Genomic DNA, 15791 nt, shown 5'->3' on the forward strand with positions numbered 1-15791 from the left:
ATTTAGCTTTCTGAGCCTCAATAACACTAGGATAACATCCATGTCATGGGGTTGCTGAAAAGACTAAATGAGATAGCATATGTAGAATGCCTAAAAGAGACATCAATGTTAGCTTTCTTAGAAAGTGTTCACTTTAAAAATAAACACAAAACGAACTGCTTGCCTTCTTTCTCCCACAACCTGACAGGTAGAGAGTAGCACTCAAAGAAATTGGTTCCAGCCAGGCATGGTGGATCACACCTGTAATCCCTTTGGGAGGCTGTAAGCACTTTGGGAGGCTCAGGCAGGTGGTTCACCTGAGGTCAGGAGTTTGAGACCAGCCTGACCAATATGGTGAAACCCCATCTCTACTAACAATACAAAATTGGCCGGGCATGGTGGCACGTGCCTGTAATCCCAGCTACTTGGGAGGCTGAGGCAGGAGAATCGCTTAAACCCCAGAGATGGAAGTTGCAGTGAGTCAAGATAGTGCCATTACACTCCAGCCTGGGCAACAAGAGCAAAACTCTTGTCTCAAAAAAGGAAAATAAAGAAATTGGTTCAATTACACAATCTATCTTTAGCCTTCTGAGATAAATCCCTAATTCTAAACATTTAGGAGTATTTCTTTCTATATGACTAATTTTAAAACATTATTGATACAGAACTGTACCTTGCCAGATGGTTTATGCTGACACTAATGTGAATTGTTATTAAATTTACTGAAATTGAAAATTTGCCGAGTCCATGTGCAAAACTCGTAGTTAGTTCCAATAGTTAACTATCACAACATACACATACAAGTAAAAATAGAGAGCTTTCAATAGTTTATCACAATAAATTCCATAGAAAACAGGGCTACCAGCATACATACCTTAAAAAACCAGTAAAAGATTCTTTTATTTATTTTTTTTTTGAGACGGAGTCTCACTCCGTTGCCCAGGCTGGAGGACCATGGCATGATTTCGGCTCACTGCAACCTCTGCCTCCTGGGTTCAAGTGATTCCCCTGCCTCAGCCTCCCAAGTAGCTGGGATTACAGGTGCCTGCCACCACGCCCAGCTAATTTTTGTATTTTTAGTACAGACGGGGTTTCACCACATTGGCCAGGCTGGTCTTGAACTCCTGACCTTGTGATCTGCCCACCTCGGCCTCCCAAAGTGCTGGGATTACAGGCGTGAGCCACCACACCTGACAAAAAGATTCTTATACGTTCATTCAAAGGATTGATCTGATTTGATTTATACCATAGGCTTTCATATTATGGCATTACAAGATAGTCTTTAAAATGAGTAAAAACAGCTAGGTGCAGTAGCTCATACCTGTAATCCCAGCCCTTTGGGAGGCCACTGCAGGAGGATCACTTGAGGCTAGGAGTTCAAGACCAGCCTGGGTATCATAGCAAGACCCTGGGTATCACAGCAAGACCCTGGCTCTACCAAAAAAAGAAAATTAAAAACATTAGCCAGGTGGCTGGGCGCGGTGGTTCACACCTGTAATCCCAGCATTTTGGGAGGCCAAGGAGGGTGGATCACAAGGTCAGGAGATCGAGACCATCCTGGCTAACAAGGTGAAACCCTGTCTCTACTAAAAATACAAAAAAATTAGCTGGGTGGGTGTGGTAGCAGGCGCCTGTAGTCCCAGCTACTCGAGAGGCTGAGGCAGAATAGCTTGAATCCAGGAGGCAGAGCTTGCAGTGAGCCGAGATCACGTCACTGCACTCCAGCCTGGGCAACAGAGCGAGACTCCGTCTCAAAACATAAAAAAAATAAAAAATAAAAAATAAAAAACTAGGCCAAGCACGGTGGCTCATGCCTGTAATCCCAGCACTTTGAAAGGCCGAAGTGGGTGGATCACGAGGTCAGGAGTTGAAGACTAGCCTGATCAACATGGTGAAACCCTGTCTCTACTAAAAATACAAAAATTAGCCGGACATGGTGGCACACACCTGTAATCCCAGCTACTCAGGAGGCTGAGACAGGAGAATCGCTTGAACCCGGGAGGTGGAGGTTGCAGTGAGCTGAGATCGCGCCACTGCACTCCAGCCTGGGTGACAGAGCTAGATTCCATCTCAAAAAAAAAAAAAACTAACTAAAAAAACCCAAGTTAATCTTTTCTCAGTTTCCTTTGCCGTTTTCCTTTCTCCCACTGATTTTGACTGATTGTTTTTCCTATTTCAATATGGTTAAAAAAAGTTACAGAGGAGAAAAGAACAGTTTCTTCAATAAGCTGCTGGGACAACTGGACCAACAGCAAAAGAATAATGTTGGAACCCCTACTTTACATCATATACAAAAATTAACTCAAAATGAATCAAAGTCCTAAACGTAAGAACTAAAACTATAAAAGTTTTAGCGTAACACATACGTAGGGCAGGGAAAAAATAATATAAAATAAATAAATAAAATTTAAAAATTAACACATAGGCATTAATCTCCGTGACCCTGAACAATAGTTTATTAGATATGACACCAAAAGCACAACCAACCAAAGGAAAATAGACAATTGGACTGTATCAAAATGAAAGGTATTTGTGCTTCGAAGGATACCAAAAAGAAAGTAAAAAGACAAGCCACATAATGGGACCATAAATTCACAAATCATTATCTGGTAAGGGTCTAATATGTAGAAAGAAATAAAGAACTCTTATAACCCAACAGTAAAAAGACAAATAGTCCAATTTAAAAATGGGCAAGGGATATCGATGAATAGACATTTCCCCAAGAAGATATACAAATGTCCAATAAGCAAATGAAAAGATGCTCAATATCATTAGGCATTATAGAAATGCAAATCCAAATCACGATGAGATACCATTTCATACCCACTAGAATGGCTATAATCAAAAAGACAGACAGTAACAAGTGCTGCAAGTTCAGCAAGCATGTGAAGAACGTACAGCACCTAAAAACTGTTGATAGGAATGTAAAATGGTGCAACCACTTTAGAAAACATTTTGGCAGTTCCTCAAAAAGTTAAACACAGAGTTACTATATGACCAAGCAATTTCACTCCAAGAGAGGTAAAAACATATGTCCATGCAAAAATCTGTACAGATATTCACAGTTGCACTATTCATAACAGATGAAAAGTGGAAACAACCCAGAAATTCACCAACTGAGGACTGTATTAACAAAGTGAGGTCTACTCATACAATGGAGTATTATTCAGCTATAAAAAGGGATGAAGTACTGATGTGTATGCTACAACATGGATGAACCTTGAAAACATGCTAAATGAAAAAAGCAAGACACAAAAGGCCACATATTGAATGATTTCATTTATATAAAATGGCCAGGATGGGATAAAGACAGAAAATAGATTAGTTGTTGCCAGGGAGCAGTAGAAATGACTGCTATTGGGTACAAAGTTTCTTTCGGGGGTGATGAAAATGTTTGGGAATCAGATAGTACAGTTGCACAACTTTGGGAATATATTTTAAAACCACTGAACTGTACACTTTAAAAGGGTGAATTTTATGGTACAATTATAACTCACTTAAAGAACAAAAGAATAATAGAGGAATAAAAAAGCAGCACAACTAAGGAATGAAGCAGATGTTGCTTTTCTGACCCAACATTTCTGTACACTTACTATGTTTCAGACCTATGCTGGTTGATAGGAACCCAAAGATGAGTAAAACAAAGTTGCTATACTTTCTTCACGGTTGTTCTCCTTAGCCTACAAATATCTCATTTCTCAAGAGTGTGGCAGCTTTGAAAATGCAAAAACAGCAAGTATAAAAAACAGACAACCCAAGAGAATGCCGATATTTACATTATAAACCCTCTCAATTACTCAGAAAAACCGCATTAGGTTTCACTAAATATGGGGGAGGGGAGAGATACGTTTCTAGTACTAGATGTTAAATAACTCATTGTTCCCCAATGCTGACAATGTCATTTTCCAAGAATTATTATTTAAATAGCTTCATTTCACTTAACTGAAAATGTTTTTTATAAATGTTTTTGATAGATCTTTGTTGATTATATCACTTTGAATGTATTGTTTTTCTCAGTGACTCCCCAAAATAAAATGTGTTCTAACACTCTATTACAATAGCTACACGAAAACTTTTTTTTTTTTTCAGTAAGAACAAGTAACAGGAGAGTTCTCTAAACTAAGAAAGTATTTGGGTTCTAATAAAATTTTCATACATCAGGGAAAATCTGATTTTTCCTGCACTTCTATAAAAGAATAGCTACCAAAAATCAGAAGTAATGTTTATACAGAAAATTAGGCTGAATAGTACTTTAAACATTGCAAGAAAAAAACGCATGTTCTACTTAATCCAGGATATTAAATATTTTTGATTAATACATTATTTATACTAAATTCCCAAAAGGCAAAACTAAAATCTACATTATTATTACCTTATCTTTGGCCTCAGGCAGTGTGATTTCTCTAGGTTCTAAAAATGGTATTTCTCGAAAAGGTGGAACACATCTGACTATATCTGGTACAAAATGTGTATGAAACAATGGCGGCATTGAGTATCTTCGTTCACCTGATAAAGGCACTATCTGGTTAACTACAGTTGGCTCTTGGTGGGGTGAATGGAAACGTTGCCGTTTACCGTCAAGAGGAAGGTTTTTTTCATCGCTTAATCTCCTGAAAACAAGCAATATACCTTAGTAATTAAAGATACAACTTTTTGATAACAAAAAGCAATTAAAAATATATAAATATCATAAGAGATGACAATGTTATGATTCTTTCAATAAGGTCACATTATTAGCTTTATATGGCTCTTAAAAATATTCATGTTCAGCACAAGAAATGCCTCTCAACACCTTAGAAAAAAATTGTGATAATGCAGACAGAAAAAACTGCATGTATATATTGAAGTTAGTCTCCCATATTTGAACTACCCCAATGTTTCATCTCAGTAGTGAAAACTTTGTAGGAAAAGTTCTATTTATAGAATTACTAAGAAGAAAAGATCCACACTATAACATACGGAAGATAAGATTAAGTGAGTTGAGTGCTAGTTATAAAAAAGGGCTCTTTGAATACACCTATGTTCTGACTCATCAGCAGGAAAGACCAAATTAACAGACACTTTTCAATAAAGCTATAAAGACATTGGACAAACGAAGAAATTCAAAAAAGAGCTGCAACTCAGATAATATTATTTTACTAATATTAAATTTCTTGGGAATAATCAAGGTATTTTGATTATATAGAAGAAAAGCCTTGTTTTTCAGGAGGAATAAGCTGACATGTTTTAAGGTAAAATAAAATGGTGTCAACAATTTTCTTTTATATAGTTCTGGAAAAAAAGCAGGTGGGCCAAAAAAAAAAGAGAGAAAGAATCAAATGTTACACTTTTAACTCATGAATCTAGGCAAAAGGCATACAGATATTCACTATATTATTCTTTAAATTTTTCTGGAGGTTTAAATATTTGCAAAATAAAAAGGGAAAAATCATTAAAGAGTAAATATTTGTTGGGAAAAAAGACATTAACTTCATTGATATATTAAGTTGTTCATGTAGGTAATACTTTATGACACAGAAAATGATCCAATTCCTTTAAAGCCTGAAAACTCTATGGGTCATAGAATGTTTTTTTCTTTTTTTTGTTTTTTTAGACAGAGTCTTGCTCTGTCGCCAGGTGGGAGTGCAGTGGCGCGATCTCGGCTCACTGCAACCTCTGCCTCCACGGTTCCAGCTATTCTCCTGCCTCAGCCTCCTGAGTAGCTGGGCCTACAGGCACCCGCCACCACGCCAAGCTAATTTTTGTGTTTTTTAGTCGAGATGGGGTTTCACCATGTTGGCCAGGCTGGTCTTGAAATCCTGACCTCAAACGATCCACCCACCTCGGCCTCCCAAAGCACTGGGATTGCAGGCATGAGCCATTGCACCTGGCCCATAGAAGATTTTTTAACACTCCTCTGCGATTATGTGAATTTCTCTCTCCTTGACAGATCTGCAAAATAAGTGGAACCCCTACTCACAGGTAAAGTATATAGTGCTAAATGCATAAAAGTATATTTAATAATTTTAAACATAAAAGTCTCTTAGAGAGCTGTATATGCTGAATATCTTCTAATGAGAATGCCAATTTTAATTTTAAAAATATGTTTAACTACAAATTAATTGGAGATTTTTGTTGTTGTTTTTTGAGACAGAGTCTCACTCTGTCGCCCAGGCTGGAGTGCAATGGCGCGATCTCGGCTCACTGCAAGCTCCACCTCCCGGGTTCATGCTATTCTCCTGCCTCAGTTTCCTGAGTAGCTGGGATTACAGGCAAGTGCCACCACACCCGGCTACTTTTTTGTATTTTTAGTAGAGACAGGGTTTCACCATGTTAGGACGGTCTCAATCTCCTGACCTCGTCATCTGCCCGCCTTGGCCTCCCAAAGTGCTGGGATTACAGGCGTGAGCCACTGCGCCCGGTCTAATGGAGTTTATTTTCATTCTTAATTCACAAATTGGCTATGAAGGCAATTTCTAAAAAACAAAATCTGAATAAAGTCAATACTATTAGAATTATTATAAAATTTTCTCAATGACAATTTTGAAGAACAAACTGTAGTACTTATAAGCAAATGACTCAGAGACATACAACATTTCAAATCCCAGCTATGTCACTTCTGAGTAACTAGTTACTTAACCTTTGTGTGAGTCAGCTTTCTCCTCAACAGGCAAGGGATAATAGTACCTACCTCAGTGTTATGTGATTTAATCAAACCATTAATTGTAAAGGCTTAGAATAATGATTACTACATAATAAGCAATTAATAATTCCTAGTTAGTGTTATTATTTTTTTTTTTTACAGCACCTTGTTCGCCGATAGGGTTATTTTTTTATGGGACGTAAAGGTTATAGAATGTTTATATAGGTTTTTAACTAACAGTGGTATCTTTCAAATATTGCCGAATGTTATTTTAACAACCACCTCTCAAGTTCTGTTATATTTTGTAATAAATGAATTTCTTTTAATCAAATAGATTAAAATTAATTGACTCCTGACTTGACTATAGGAAGTTTTATGTCACACAGAAATTTTCACTACAATGTTTGTTATCATGGAACCTTACCTGTGTAGGATGTAGATAAATCAAAACATAAAGTTTACTAGAAAGAAAATGTTATAATTGTGTCCCCCTAGAAAATCAAAAGCTGAAGTCCTAAGCCCCAGGAGCTCAAAATGTGACTGTATTTGGAGAGAGGACCTCTTAAAAGTTACCTGAGTTACAGTGGGGCCTTTAAGATGAACCTTAATCCAGTATGACTGGTGTCCTTAGAAGAGATGAGGACACAGAAAACACAGGGAAACAACCATATTAAGACCCAGTGACAACGCAGCCTTCTACAAGGCAAGAAAAGAAGCCTCAGAAGAAACCAACCCTGCCAACACCTTGATCTAGCCTCCAGAGTTGTAAGAAAATAAATTTCTGTTGTGTAAGCCACCCAATGTGTGGTACATTGTTACGGCAACCCTACCCTAGCAAATGAATACAGAAGGCCATCTCATTTAGTTAAAAAATCTCAATTAAAAAGTGGTTTTCTGAGGAAACTTAGTTTTATTCTAGAAAAAGCAAACCTGGAATGTAGAAAAGGGGAGATCTCATGTAGGGCAGAAACAAACATATAATAAAGCAGGAACAAATCAACAAAAGAACCCCTAAAATTTTTAAATGCAAAAAATGTTAAAATTCCATGACTGATCTGATCGTACAGGTCCCAGAAAACAAAACACAGGGCATAGGGTCCATACAACATTAATTCAAGATACACTGTTACAGAGTTCTCAGAAACGCAAAAATATTCTTTTAAAATAATTAAGAAGTACTTACTTCCTTCCTCGAAATAATGGGGAAGCTGAGGTCTGTATTGGACTGACATTTCCATATGTCAGCTGCTGTAATGACACAGCTCTAGACAAGCTATCAAAATCAAAGAAAAGAACAGTAATAATATACACATTTTTTTCTTTAAAAACAAAACCAATCTCTTAAAAAAAATTAAATACTTCCCTATCAAAAAAAAAACATGTGATAATATATTCTCCGCCTTCGAAAGTTTCATACAAAAAGGGTTTATGTCAAATAGAAAATGAAATTTACCAACAACATAGGCCAAAATATCACCATACTTACTCTGCATTCTGAAAGTTGAATTGTGCATCTATAAGCTGCTGGTGTGAATAAACAGTAGGTGACAGGGTAAAGAAGTTATTATGTTGTTGATGATTTGGAGTGAAGGGTGGGCGACCCAAAATTGAGTTTGGGAACATGCTCTTGTTCACTGGAAGTGAACATGTATTCTTCTACCTAGGATAATTTAAAAAGACAATACTAAATTATTATAGCTTAAAGATACTAAACACTCCTATTATCCAGTAACTTAAAACAATTAGTTATCAAGTTACAAATTTTATTTGCAAAGTTAAATAGGTCTCCTAAGTGCCACTATACGTAACAAAAGGAAACTAACAATAAATTCTAAATCTAAGATTAACATTGTTCAGATGCAAGATACAAGCACATTTCTAATTTTCTGATGAATTTACCCTAATACATTTACCCTCATATCAACAAATCTTTTAGAAAATCAAGTTATCACCTGACATTAATAAAATCCCACAGATTCTTACATTTATTCTCAACCTAATTTATACAAAGGTATAAACCATCACATGACATCCTGATTCCTAGAATTTGGTTCTTACAGGTCTGATCAAATAAGGAATGGATTTTATATTGTCTTAACAATTTATAAGATTCTGAGATTCCCCTCAAAGTCTACATAATTTATATAAAAGATTTCCAATAAAAGAGGGCTCTGCTCCATAGGAATAGGGAAAAACTATACAAAGCAATCAGAATCCTTCACTGATCCAGGGAGGAGAGCAGACATTTATTCTTTGCAATGACTCATACACCAAGGCTGTAGTCTTACAAAGGATTGGATAAGGTAATAAACTAAAAACAAGTATCAGGTAAAGTCTACAAAGAAAAATAGGACCCCTCAACCCACTTTCTCAAAGCAAGCAATTAGAAAATTCCTATGAAAAAACAAAATGAGAGAGAAAACTATGTAACATAGTACCAAGAGAACCTGTAACATAATAATACTTGGGAGTGCATCAAGAAAATGTCAAGCTAGCTACCTAATCAACTGAACATGAAGCCTACTAGTTGACAGGCCCTACCCACGCATTTTTAGAGTTTCTAATTAGACTCCTGATATTCTCACTTAAAAGAGGCATCCATGGATCACAGAAGAAAAATAAAACCTGGGAATAAACAGAAACAATGTCAGGAACAAACGAACACTCAAAAAAAAAGAAAAAAAAAATCTCAGATTAATGAAAAGACATTGTATATATATAACAAGCATATGCTATTTAAAAAGAAAGGGGCCAGGTGAGGTGGCTCAAACCTACAATCCCAGCACTCTGGGAGGCAGAGGTGGGAGGATTACTTGAGCTCAGGAATTCAAGATTATCCTGGGCAACAAAGTGAGACCCTGTCTCTATAAAAAATCAAAATTAGCCAGGCACAATAGTGTGTGCCTATGGTCCCAGTTACACAGGAGGCTGAGGTGGGAGGACTGCTTGAGTCTAGGAGGTCAAGGCTGTAGTGAACCATATTCATGCCACTGTATTCCAGCCTGGGTGATAGGGCAAGACCCTATCTCAAAAAAATAAAATAAAAAGGCTGTGGGAAATTATAAAATTGAAAGCAGAACTATCCAGCAGAAAGTTAAAAAGTAACTTTGAGGAAATGTATTAGAAAGACCGAAAAGAAAAAGTTGGTAGGAGCAGGAAGGAGGCAAGACAACACAAGAGAAAACAGAAGACTATTAAACTATGTAATCTAACATTATAACAGAAGGTCCAGGAAGAACAGAAAAAAACACAGAACATTACCTAACAAATAAAACAAAAAAATGCCAAAGACTGAAAGACACCAATCCCCAGATTGAAAGGACCTAAAGAGTACAAAGTACAGTAAAAAAGTTACATGTCAAGGTACATTATACTGAAATTTCAGAATATTACACAAAAAAAGGAAGTTTATGAAATATTCCAGAAGGGGAAAATGGTATAAACAAAGCTCAAGCAATCAAAATGGCTTTGGACTTCTCAATAGCACAGGACATGGACTCATGACTTCAAATCTCTGATGGAAATGCTCTCAGGCTGAAATTCTATACCTAGCTGTACTATCAAAATGCAAGGGCAACTAGAAACATTCTTAGACAGGTAAGTTATCAAAAAAGAAAACGAAAACCTGGAATCCAGAAAAAGGGAGATCTGATGTAGGGCAGAAACAAAGTAAATTCCCCAAGATGACAGTGTTGGGAAGCTAACAGTTCAAGTTAGAATAGGAGGATGCAGGGCTTCAAGAAGATATCTAAGTTAAAAAAAAAAAAAATCAACTGGTAGATTACCTGATGTATTTGACTATAGAGAAAAGTTCTGTTAACAGAGTAGAAATAATTTTAGAAATATAGAAAAGTAGCTAGTTAAAAATAAATTACCAAAGAAAAAAACACTCAATAGGTAATATAAAAAAGGCAATATAATCATAGTTACCTACCTGACTCTTACAATAAAGATTGAATATACTGATTCTTTTTAACTGAGCTACTATGTAAAATTTATTATATATTATTTATTTATATATGACATTATATTATACATTTGTGTTTATATATCACAAGTTTTATATGGAGGATGACAGACGGTACAAAAAGTGCTAAATACTCATTTGCAGTAAATATAAATCAAAAGAATGAAGTATAGAAGCTTTACTTTTCTTTTTTTTTTTTTAGCAACAGAGAAAAATAAAACTAGGTAGCCAGAAGAATTGAAATAGTCGCCTCTGGGGATTGTGACCAGGAGGGCTGGAAAAAACTACAAGAGACAACAGGGAAGAGAAAGAAAGATCTGGGAAGAAATAAATAAATCCCTCACAAACATCGTTCCTTGTTTTTTCAATTCCATAAGATTAAAATTCCCTAGGTTGGCCACAGATAACAAGGCTCACCAGTCCAGGGTTCATAACAGACTATGGACAAAATTCTATGAGCCACCATCAGACCTCATCCCAAATGCCTGACTCTAATTTGGACTAGAGACAAAGTTAACCTCCAGAACACAAGTCTGTCAACTTTCTTTAGCAGACCCTTATGTCTTTTTATAAGAGATTTTTAAAAAAGAAAATAATCCTATCATATTTCCTTACCTGTACACCTTAGCTTCTTCAGAGGAAATGGACAAGTATGTCGAACTAAGCAGTATTCCAGGGAATCCCCTAGTAAAAATACATACAATAATCCTGGGCTGGGCAGTTGCTCATCCCTGTAATCCCAGAACTTTGGGGAGGCTGAGGCAGGCAGATTTTTTGAGCCCAGGAGTTAAGAGACCAGCCTGGGCAACATGGTAAAATCTCATCTCTACAACAAATACAAAAATTAGGCCGCACGCAGTGGCACACACCTATAATCTCAGCATTTTGGGAGGCCAAAGCAGATGGATCATCTAAGATAAGGAGTTCACGACCAGCCTGACTGACATGGTGAAATTCCTACTAAATACAAAAAAAAAATTGCCAGGCGTGGTGGCACATGTCTGTAATCCCAGCTACTTGGGAGACTGAGACAGGAGAATCGCTTGTACCTGGGAGGCGGAGGTTGCAGTGAACCAAGATCGCACAACTGCCGCCCTCCAGCCTAGGCAACAAGAGCAAAACTCCGTCTCAAAAAAAAAAAATTAGGCCAGGTACAGTGGCTCATGCCTATAATTCCAACACTTTGGGAGGATGAGGTGGGCAGATCACCTGAGGTCAGGAGTTCAAGAACAGCCTGGTCAACAAGGCAAAACCCGCCTCTACTAAAAATACAAAATTAGCTAGTATGGTGGCAGGCACCTGTAATCCCAGGTACTTGGGAGGCTGAGGCAGGGGAATCGCTTAAACCGTGCAGGAAGAGGTCACTGTGAACGGAGATCACACCACTGCACTCCAGCCTGGGTGAAAGAACGAGACTTCGTCTCAAAAAAAAAAAAAACAAAAAAACGAGACACAACAAAAATTAGCCAGGTGTGGTGGTGTGCATCTGAAGTCCCAGCTATTCCGGAGGCTGGGGTGTGAGGATCACTTAAGCCAGGGAGACACAGGTTGGAGTGAGCCAAGGAGACTGTGCCACTGCACTCCAGCCTGGTCAACGGCTGGAGTTTTGAGACCCTGTCTCAAAAACAAAAAAAAGAAAAAAGAAAAATATTGGATTGCCAGATTCAAGGTGGGCAATGAACACTTTTCATCCTTTGCTCAGGCTCACACTCTTTCTTGGCCTTTTTTAACCCTGGTTCCCTAACCTAATTTCCCATAAAACACAGGATCCTACTTCATAGGATTTATGAGAAAATGCTATTAAAACACAATTCACTGTAACAAATTTTGCTTGATAGACACTTGTTTATACCTATAAAAAACATGCTGCTTTTCCTCTATAACTGAATAAGGTCCATGTATGTTAAGATTTGAAGATCCAAAATGGCATTAAGAGCCCCGGCCTCACCTTGTTTCCATCCTATACACAGCCAAAACCAAACTAAGAATAAATCTAAAGATGTCTTGGGGCCCAGAGCTACTCTACAAAGTTAATGACCAAATTATCCCCAGCTTAAAAACTTAGAATGAGTCCACAGCCAGACGTTTACTCTGGGGCAGAAATCTAGTTCAGCCTATCCCAAATTCCCAGAAATGTATCAAGCTCTGGAGCCCCCGCAAAACAGGATCTGTCAGCCTCTCCTCAGTATGAATTTTGGCCCTCAAGTCAGGCTCTTAAGGAAGGTAGACTTCAAGTAGGGGAAAATCATTCCGAGGCACTCATTCTATGTTCACCAATATAGGTATTCCGAAAGACATCTAGAGTTAAGGAAGTAAATGAAACGCCCATGAACTTCTATTCCTTTTTTCTAATATATTTCACATTGATTTCGATGAAAATAAAAATAACATCAAAACAATTATCTATCATAAACAACATAATCATTTTTTAAACAGAATGTAGAGTTTCACAAAATAAAATACAGTAAAACTATTACTATAACAGAAATAAGGGGATCTCCACAAAATTTTAAATCTTCATTTTCTTCATACTCTGAATGAAAGATTTCTTCAGTCAGTAGGGATTCGTTATATAAAACATTACTCCACATTAACTGTGGTCTTCTACTATCTTCCATGTGACAAATTTTATGAGAGATACATAAAATCCAGATATTGGCAATACCCAATTTTCCTTACCTTAAAAGTTATCAGTTCCACAATCTGTACTTGACCATAAAATAGTATACTGGTATTTGCCTTATGGAGAAAACCTTAAAGACTGTTTCCTAAGGTGGACCCAATGGGAGATTACACAGGTTTACGTGAAACAAGGCAGTGAAAGAGTAGATTAATTCGGCCGGGCACGGTGGCTCACACCTGTAATCCCAGCACTTTGGGAGGTCCAGGCGGACGGATCAACCTGAGGTCTGGAGTTCGAAACCAGCCTGGCCAACATGGTGAAACCCCGTCTCTACTAAAAAATACAAAAATCAGCTGGGCATGGTGGCACGCGCCTGTAATCCCAGCTACTCCACAGGCTGAGGCAGGAGAATCGCTTGAACCCAGGAGGCGGAGGCTGCAGTGAGCCGAGATCGTGCCACTGCACTCCAGCCTGGGTGACAAGATCAAGACTCCGTCTTAAAAAAAAAAAAAAAAAGTAGATTAATTCCTAGCAATTTCTAGTGATAAAGCATTTGGTCCTGTAATTTGCAACCTGGAATTTCTGTCCTCAACTTTACCTCTCCTCCAACAAATTAGAGAACACTCAAGGTTATATATAATTCCTTCATCAGATTCTTTGAAAAGCAGAATATACCTAGTATAAAAACCAGAACTGTACTGGGAAACCAAGATACTGTCCATTTTGTCCAAATACCTTCGATCCCTCAAACCCACTTCTTTTCTCCACATTACGAAAAATCCAATTCCTAAATCCTGCCAACCCACTGTGAAAACCACTTCCAGGTTTTAAACAGGATATTCCCTTTGGCTAAGAACTGAATTACACCCAAGTCTTCAAAAAATAATCTAGTCACATGGCTCCAAACGGGCATTTCTTAAACAACTCATAAATGGCCTGTTTCACATGGAGGCTGTTACAGGACATTTCCAGGCATAATTAATAGGCATAATTAGGGCTATTCACACCAACAAAGTAACGTTCACTATTACTGGCTATTAATCAGTATAAATTAATAGCCTTATGGCTGCTAATCAGTACGTGTTGGAAGCCTTGTGGTACTGAACCACACAATATGAAGATATTTACAAAAGTTAACTGTTACCTGTAATATAAAAACACAGATTTAGTGATCAGTTACAATCTCTTTCCTCACAAAATCATACACTGCACATCTGTTATTAAGATTGTGTTTAACAGTTTCCCTTTGTTTCTTCTCTGGTCACCCTAATGAAAAACATCTGCTATTTTAAACAAAGAGTTGAAAGAGGTAAGACAATTTAGAGAATCCATAAGTTGTGAGACACATAAGCCTTTCGTGTTCTCACCTTGAGAGACGAAAAGCCTTTCTACAAAGGCTGAACAAGAAAAGAAACGTACACAACTAACAGTCTTAACCTGTGCATTTTCCTATAAGTGAAAAGCTGAGGCAATTTCATGCCATTTAATTAAGCCTTAAAAGATAAATGCCTTTTAAATTTTTTAATTAATCCAGTTATTTACCTTAGTTCTTTACCACCCTTTGAAACACCATGCAGGGGTCCCAAGACTATCTTCCTCTTTTGGTCCTGGAGTGGCGGACGAGGGAGTACGCGAGAACAAGAAAAACGAGTAAGCAAAGTAAGCGGTCCTAAGATTCTTCAAAATGTACAAGCAGCCCAGGGGCCGCCCATAAACTTGGAATAACCAAGAGATACTGCCGGAACCTCCCACGCAAAACAAAACGCTACCGTTTCGGAAAAAGTTTCCCGCGCCCCGCCCCCGACCTGGGCCTACACCGCTGCGTTCCTCTCCGAAACCCCCTAAACTCACAGGTGTCCTCCGGGAAGGGCTAAGCAGGGCCTACCAGCACTGCCCGCTCAGAAGTTCCAAGGCCCGAGCGGGGACGGCTGGGCGTACTCGGTCGTAGCTTTCTCCCGAATCAAAGGAGGTAGTGGTGGCCCGTGGGGCAGCTAGGCCCAGCTCCGACCCTGCCTGCGATCTAACCCCCGGCACGGCTGCCAGGGGAGGAGTAACACAATCAAAGATGATAGGGGCCGAAAGGACTTAGAAGGTTGGGGGCGGTGGCAAAAAGCGGAAGACCAAAAAGTCGCAGAAAAAGCGGCGTAGAAAACCCTGTCAAAAACACCCGGAAGATCGACGTGACCCCGGATGAGAATAGGCTGCGGGGAGCGAGAGGTCACACTTCCGCTACTTCCGGTAGCGCCCTCCCTCCCGCCTTCTATGAGCGCTTTGCTTGAATGCGCAGGCGCAAGACAGCTGGATTTGGAAGGAGGTGGTTTCTTAATTGCTGCCAGCACCAGTTGGGAAAGTGTTAGGACTGTACTAGGAGGAGAGGGGAGCAGGCAGTCGCCGGAGGGCCACTTCTGGGCCCCTTGTGTGAACTCGCGTGCAGCTGTTCTAACTCTAACAAACGTTTTCCGTGGGTCCTTCATGTCTTGGCGGAGTGACTTGTCCCCAGAGAAGCCTTTCTTTAACCAATGTTCCTCTACTCTTCTGCCCCGGAGCAACATTAAGCTTTATCTGTTCTTTTGCCCCTTCAGTAACCTGAGAGCGTCTTT

General features: G+C 38.5%; 1 protein-coding gene across 4 annotated transcripts in view; it reads right to left on the bottom strand.

Annotated features, from left to right (window-relative positions):
• Positions 1–15391, bottom strand: part of TENT2 (terminal nucleotidyltransferase 2) — a 73378-nt gene extending 57987 nt beyond the window's left edge. For 2 of the 4 annotated variants that reach the window (XM_010386004.2, XM_010386002.2), the window contains exons 1-5: positions 15077–15391; positions 14734–14798; positions 8088–8261; positions 7785–7874; positions 4352–4589 (exon numbers count right to left, since the gene is read on the bottom strand). In XM_010386004.2, coding sequence (XP_010384306.1) covers positions 4352–4589; positions 7785–7874; positions 8088–8224 — 465 coding nt within the window. In that variant the 5' untranslated portion in view covers positions 8225–8261; positions 14734–14798; positions 15077–15391. Of the gene's footprint in view, positions 1–4351; positions 4590–7784; positions 7875–8087; positions 8262–14733; positions 14799–15042 lie in introns of all 4 variants that reach the window. The other 2 variants (XM_010386000.2, XM_030927282.1) reach the window with 2 other exon arrangements.
• Positions 15392–15791: the final 400 nt, after the last annotated feature.

The sequence above is a fragment of the Rhinopithecus roxellana genome, chromosome 3 (genome assembly GCF_007565055.1).
Source record: "Rhinopithecus roxellana isolate Shanxi Qingling chromosome 3, ASM756505v1, whole genome shotgun sequence".
In the NCBI taxonomy this organism is placed as follows: Eukaryota; Metazoa; Chordata; class Mammalia; order Primates; family Cercopithecidae; genus Rhinopithecus; species Rhinopithecus roxellana.